Source organism: Akebia trifoliata, chromosome 1 (assembly GCF_017979445.1).
Source record: "Akebia trifoliata isolate Shusen 1 chromosome 1, ASM1797944v1, whole genome shotgun sequence".
Classification (NCBI taxonomy): Eukaryota; Viridiplantae; Streptophyta; class Magnoliopsida; order Ranunculales; family Lardizabalaceae; genus Akebia; species Akebia trifoliata.
In genome coordinates, this window is record NC_141375.1 from 33,872,158 (window position 1) to 33,879,650 (window position 7,493).

A 7,493-nucleotide genomic window follows, 5' to 3' on the forward strand; every position below is an offset into this window, starting at 1 on the left:
AAAAAAATAAAAAAAATAAAAAAAATGCTGGTTGAAGGCCGACAACTAATCTTCAAGAACCCTTTAAAAAAAAATCACAAATATTTAATTTCTAAATATGTCATTTTAGTTTTTTAATCAGGGATATTTATTTATGGCAGACATAACGTTAAAGATATTTAAAAATCAAAAGACCTTTAACTATCAAATTAGTTAATCTCCCACTTGGGCCATTGACTAATCCAACCAAGTATCATGAAAATTTGACTATCTCGAGATGTGTAATAAGATATTTGATTATAATATTCTTCTCTGATGCCTTGAACTCCATATCGAAGATATTTCGATGCTCAAATTAGAAGTAATTTTACAATTTATCTTTCGAAAAGTACTCTTCCCTTTTTTATAAGTCTCTTAATATTTTAGTTAGATTGTGCATTTATTCTGATAAGTTCTATTAGGAGTGTTCTCTTTATATCGTTGAAATGCTGATGTATTTCTCTTGATCTATGAGTTTATCTAATACATTTAATCTCCAATCTGATCAGCTGTCGTGCATGTCAACTTATCAATTATGTTGTTTAGGAAAACACAAATTATTTGTAATTAATCAAGTGTGAGTTTTAATTATCTTAGTTAAATCAATCATGATCAGAGGATATTATAATATAAAAAAATGTAAAAATAGAGATTCATTGTGGTATTTGAAACTAAATTAGGGTTTCATCATTAACGAGTCAATCATGGAGTTCGTGCCGAACATGGTGTTCATGCATGCACAAGAACACGAGAACATGACGATACAACATAGGGATTTGGATTAAGTAGAAATTGTTTTTGTTTAAATTAAAGTAAAATATGATTTTGACCTTAGATTAATATGTCTTAGTTATATATACTCAGCACATGGCTTTGATTTTAGTAAAACTATGGTTTGAAACCCTAATTATATTCTTGTAACGGTATCCAAAGCTATGTGCATGCATTTTATACCTAAGGTAGGCCACATGTTCTTCCTAGTTTTTATTTTATTTAATTTATTCTTCCAAAAAAAATATATATATTGTTACGGTTCTTGCAAGATTAGAGGTTACACTGAACCGAAACACAGACATGTAACTGATTAGTTAGGCGCTTTAATGTATTAAATTAATAAATTATTGAATAATCTTTTGCTTAATTAATATAGTAAATGAAAATATTTGCAGTGAATGTGACTTCTAGTGGCTATGTGCATTGTGACATGATGCATTATTAATTCATCATTGACTAATGATAATCTGACTCAAAAATTTTCACTCGATATGTACTCGAGTAACGTGGCAAGTGCATAGAATCGTAGATCTTTTTCCTTATGTATCTCGAAGAAAAAGATTTATGGTTCTATGTACTTACCATGTCAATCGAGTGAAAATTTTAGAGTCAGAATATCAGAACTCTTTATCATTAACTTCGGATTTTTTTTTTTGTCTGCGAAGAATAAGTTAAGCTTATTGAGTTGGTTGTCGGCTCTACTTCTTGAACCATTTTTTTTTCCAGCATAGTCCACTTCCATCTAGTGAAAAATAAAATGTGATATATATAACTCTTTGGTTAATAAATCACTTCGATGATGATTGAGAAATTAGAACTCAAAAATGTTTAGAATCAAGATCCAGAATGGTGTCATATTCTTATTTCATGACGAATTGTTCCACAAATTCCCAATCAGCACGACAAGACTTGACAAACATCCATCAAACGGCTCTTTGGATATAACAATTAGGAATCAATCCTAAAAGAAATCCGAGCCAAATAAAAAGAGATGAAAATTCATCTCAACCCATACTAATATTTAAAAAAAAGAAGAGAGCAGAGCATGTATTTTAAATATTTGATTATACTTAATCACTGTAGTGGAGTGGGTAAAGAACATGAAAATCGATAATTTTGACTGTCAATGAGTCATTTTTTTCTTATTAATCAATTTGGCTCCATGACCTTTTGAGGTGATTTGGTATAGTAGCTTGAAATTGTTTAGGAAACGATTGTCCAAGCAAAATCGAAAATTTGTCTATATTTAATGTTTTTTCTTAAATTTTGTTAAAAAAAGTCCTTAGGGATAATAACGCAAACTCTATATAATATAAGATAACGATTATACTTCAATGAGGAGAACATATTAACGAATTAAAGAACATTTTTATTTTGAAGGTGATTCTTGCTTTTTCCCCCTTTCACTTCTTTTGAACAAATTTAAGTTTAAACCTAAAAAATGCAGCATTTAAACAACTACACTAGATAATATAAAGCTTAAATCAACAATAAGAAAGCCTTAATGACACTTTAAGTAAAAAAAATGTCTTCTTAAGCAAATATTAACAACACTAGATAAACAAATCTCCGATGAAACTGATAAGTTTTTCCTTTTGATTGGTCACATTTCTACGGTCTTTCTTGGAGATTCAAGACTGCAATCCAAACCCCTTCACGTCGGATCTCTTCATTATTCTTAGCCTTTTGCATGATTCAATAAACATCCTGTATACAATAATGAACAAAACATTAATTATTTTATTCTCAATAATAATGAATATTAGATAAATAAAACTATTAGTCCTTAATTGTATATCAAGTAACAAGGGGCTTCAGATTATACGTGAGTTACCCCACCAATTGATGAGTCCCACTCAATAGATCTATCATGAAAATTTTCTTTGATCAAATATTATTGTCAATATAATTTGAGAATTTAGGGCCCGGATCATGATTTTGGGATCCAAGAACTTATCCGACCCATAAGATTTTGTCGTTATTACCACCCCCAAAATCCATGAGATTTGATTTCTTATTTTATAGATCATAGCATTGATCATATATATTTGATCTGATTTAGATAAAAGATTATACAATATGGAATCTGATTAGACGATTGATTTCGATCTGCTCCAAGTATTGGAACGGTTCCGGTTACAGCCTAATCCGACCTGAACCCATAATTCTTGACCTATATCTTATAGGCAATCAATTATATGGTCTATAGAAGTCACATTCTACGCGTTATTGGTTTATTATCTCTTTACGTGTAATCTTCGTCGTCTTTTGAATCTGTGGATGAAAGGTCTACATGTGTAACGATAAGCTGGCTAGACCATTGACCAGGTCTAGTCTTCGAGGACAATTCTGTCATCAAATTAAAATTTGTTTCTTGTCGGGGAAACAGCGGGGTCCATGGTAGAAACCGCGTAAACTTTAATGATAATTTTTTTACTATAATACCCCCATCTTTCCATCAATATTACAAAATATCCTCCATGGCCAACTTCATTAACTTGGTCCCCTCTCCACTAATAATGCAGCACCATTTATTGTATGAGTCAGGTTCAGTTGACTCATGGAGATAAGTCGTGAAAATTAAAAAAACACCTGATCCGGATTATGGACCATTGAAGGAACACTCTCGTTTTGATTACACATTAACACGTGGTATTTCTAAGGAGGTATTTTAAATATTGATGAAAAATGTAAAGATGTAAAATAAATACAAAATGCCACATGTTTTGTAAGGACGGTTCCGTCAAAATTTAAAGGTTCAAAGTTAGACTTTATGATAAAGCTTATTATTTTGCAAAGAGTCGTGATAAACTGACTCTCACATGACAAACTCAATTGACTACCTTACCTAACAAATTCGAGAATCATAGATGTACGCTTTTCGAGATACATGATTCCCTCAAGATATACAAGAAACATAGATCTATGACTTTCAAACTTGTCATGTCAGTATAGTCGATTGAGCTTGCCACATCAGATAATCAGATTATTACGATTCTTTTGTAAAAACTTAACGAATCAATCAAGCTTCTTTTTCCCCCTTTTTTTTTTTTTTTTTTTTAAATCAAAATTGTTTTAAATGTTGAATGACGCATTTTCTATTTACTCATGGACCTTTTACATATTAAAACTAAAGGGCATAAAGGTAAATTCATCTATCTAATTATAAAACAAATAACTATTTTCATAGAAAACGTACTTACAGAAAGATGATGTTTTTGTAAATTTAAAAAAATATATATAATTAATTAAATAACTTTGGCAAAATACAAAAAAAATAGATGTTCTAATAATTTTTAGATTTTTTTTTTTTTTTTTTCAATTGCCCCGTCCTTGTGAAAAATATAATCTATACTTGTAAAAAGACATAATTAAATTTGCGAAATTTACATCAATTTGCAGAGAGGGATGAACAGTGAACCACTACAATTTTTTTTTCCCCATTTTACATTAATTTCCGAGGATTTGAAGGAAAATCATGTGGGCCCAGACTATAGTTGCACATATGGTACAATAATAAACTGAAAAAAAGTGATTGTTGAGGGACTTACTCCCAAGGTACGTCGCCAACAAGCATCCAATCTCCATCTTTGTCTTCATAAATGGGAATATATTCCGAACTGTCACGGTCCTTCAACACCCCACCTGTCAGAAATAAAACAAAGTAAAAATTACTTCAGTGTCCCTCATAGCACATTTTTATTAGATATAATATATATATATATATAAGTCTTAATATTGCATGGCCAATTTATTAAATTTTCACGTCTTCTTTGTTTTGATCACGAGAGAATGAGATTTTATTTGTAAATCATTCAACATTCAAGATCCAATATGACTCATCTAATATTTTTGAAATTTCAAATGAGTTTTCATGTTTTTTTTTTAATGTAAAATAATTGAATTCCTTTAGTGATTTAAATGGTGAAAATTAAGATTTTGTGGATGAACATCTACTTATTATTTAACTTCTTAATAAATGTTAAATATAGTTTTAAAATAATTTGACTCGTCTAATACAAGAAAAAAATTTAGAGTAATTTGACTACTCACCAATGCTGGAGCGACCGAAGAGCTTCTCGAAAGAGATGACCAGATCTGAGTACCCTTTATGGGAATTCAAATCGATTTTACGCAGAAATGGCATACCATCCATCCCAACTTTCACATACAACTTCGTGGTTTCGGACCCATTTTTTTCTTGAGCATTGGTCTTCTTTCGATATGAGCAAATTGGTGGCCACCCAACAATTTGATTCTTGTGCTGGTTTTTCCTATCCTCATTCGAGCTATTTTCGTCGGAGGCAATTTCCGAAAATACCCTTTTCTTCTCATTTTTTTCCAATGAAGGACAATCCCCTGGAAGACCCAATCTTAGCTCTGTAATTTCAAGTCCTAGACCAACCTTTGACATTTTTGAAAACTGAAACTCTGCTCTTCTGTTGCTTAGGCTCTTTGGGTTTGTGATGGAATTTTGAATTTGAGAAACTAACAGTTCGTTTTTATACATAATAAGGGGAGGGGACATGGTGGGAGCAATTACAGATGATAAGGCACAGTGGTCGGTCACATAAGTGGCAAAGTTGGGACTATTTTGTCACCAAAAACAGTATTAAATGGTGGCATTGTAAGTTAGATTTGGGATAAATCGTATGGTTGTTGGGCCTTAACGGGTCAATATGTTTTAATCATGTCCGTCAGAAGTTTGGAACTGAAACACTCCATGTGACTTTGCCTGGTCAATCGTCATTCTATTTATTATAGGAAGAATAAAAGTCCATGATGTTTTGATGATGAATGTATTATACATAAAGGGACATACATACATTGCCATGGAAAGATACCCCATGCTCATGCATACATGAGTCTGTCTATGTAGGTGTTAGTTTTATAATATGCATGGATGTACATGGTGATTGTGGAGGAATGTAGTTTATGATGTCTATGTATGAATGTGCTCATTTATGCATGGATTTACATGGTGGTTGTAAAGATGGATTTGTGATTAAATGGGTAAGATTTTGTCTATCAAAGGGAATCGTGTCGGTGGAATATGTTTTTTTACTAAGAATCCCTTTTTATTAAATAAATACAATAATTAGATATAACCAAATCACTCAAAATTTTCTAAAAACTAATAAGTGATTTTGGGTATCAAAAGGAATCGTGTGAAATCATCAAGAGAATAAGGTACACTAAGGGTAAATTTCTAAGGTCAAATAATGCTTGAAGAATCTCAATCATCTTACTTTGAATCTTGCAATGATTAAGAAAAGAAAATTGGGTTTTTGTAATTTGTCCAATTGTGTTGATTATTGTTCTAAGAATCTCTAAGGCATCGATTCTGCGTCTCGATCAATAATGTGGTTTACAACATCTCACTTATTATACTTTGGTTTTGGGCATGTCACATGACATCGACTAGTGTTGTCAATCTTGTTCGGATTGAATTGGTACTAAATTGATATCGATCTGATAAGAAATTTAATTAGCTCAAAATCAATTTAGATGTGTCATTTAAAACTTTGGATATGTAATTAATTTTTTTCCAAAACTTTTAATGAAAGTTGATTTAATCAAAGAATTAAATTGTCCAAGCCAAGTTGATTTGATGAAAGAATACATAAAAGATAATATAATTCAAATATTTAATTAAATTACACATTGGCAATTAATTTTCAAACACATCATCCAATCACTTCTCTTATCAGATTAGGACTTAAATCCTTATTTCGAACCCAAATCTATATAATGGACCAAGAGTTATCGAATTAGAACGAATTAGATTTTGAGTATCCAAATATCAACATCTAACAGTAAGTGTGTAATATATGGGATTATTTCATAGTTATAGCTTTATTCAAAAAATCTGGAACCAATTGAACAAATCACATTAGTCGTTCAATTTGGTCCAAAGCCATGTCTTTAACCAACATGTTTAGGTAAGGTTTCGTGCAGCTTCTCAGAGGCAATTTTCAGATTTCTTCTCCCTAAAAAGGACTTTTCGAAGTCAAATTATTGTTTCGTGGGCATTTTGGCTTTTGAATTCACATAAAATTCAAAAATCCAAGAAGGGGTCAGAAGCCAATGTTGCTACTAGCATTTGTCTTTTGGATTCCTCAAAAAAGTCTAAAGCCAAGAAGGGATCAGAAGATTAAGTTTTCCGAGCTCATTTTTTTTTTACTTTCTTTTTTGGAAAAATTACTTAAAGGGTCCTGGCAGAAGGATTTTTTTTTTAAAGAGTCCCTAAGTTGTGAGCGGTCTCTTAATTAATGGTCCATTTTATAAATTATTATTTTCTTAACATTCCTTGGACCTCATCTCTCACATTTCTCACGATTGAATGTTCTAACCGTTCGAACTTATCATTTTCATCCAAAAAAATTGGATTTTTGCATCTCAATTAAATTTCAGGGACTTAATTCCGTCAAAAAGGATTTAAGAAGGAAGAAGAAATCATTTTTAAGGGTTTTTTCAAAATTTTTGAAGATGTACGTAAAAAACTAAGGATTTTTTTTCCACTTTTTTTTTTTCTTAATTTTTGGATGAAAATCGATTAAGAATGATTTTTTTTTTGTTGAAATCATATAAACAAGTCGATTTTTCCATATATTTTAGTCAAACAAACTCAAAATAGTTTTACCAATGTCAAATTCACCACTTTTTAAATAAAAAAGTAGTGAACTCGACAGTAAATAAAA

General features: G+C 30.9%; 1 protein-coding gene across 1 annotated transcript; it reads right to left on the minus strand.

Annotated features, from left to right (window-relative positions):
- Window positions 1–2,276: 2,276 nt before the first annotated feature.
- IAA19 (indole-3-acetic acid inducible 19) lies at window positions 2,277–5,276 on the minus strand. Its single transcript, XM_086454767.1, has 3 exons — window positions 4,846–5,276; window positions 4,344–4,437; window positions 2,277–2,499 (listed from the first exon to the last, which is right to left on the minus strand). The coding sequence occupies exons 1-3, from the start codon at window positions 5,204–5,206 to the stop codon at window positions 2,424–2,426; spliced, it is 531 nt and encodes a 176-aa protein (XP_086310893.1). The 5' UTR covers window positions 5,207–5,276; the 3' UTR covers window positions 2,277–2,423.
- Between the last annotated feature and the right edge of the window lie 2,217 nt (window positions 5,277–7,493).

Bases quoted from the DNA above. Each gene is read 5' to 3' on its own strand.
- IAA19 (XM_086454767.1), bottom strand. From the start codon at position 5,206: ATGTCAAAGGTTGGTCTAGGACTTGAAATTACAGAGCTAAGATTGGGT. The intron at 4,438-4,845 runs GTGAGTAGTCAA...TATTTCTGACAG, and splicing joins CTTCGGTCGCTCCAGCATTG to GTGGGGTGTTGAAGGACCGT. The intron at 2,500-4,343 runs GTAAGTCCCTCA...TATTGTATACAG, and splicing joins GTTGGCGACGTACCTTGGGA to GATGTTTATTGAATCATGCA.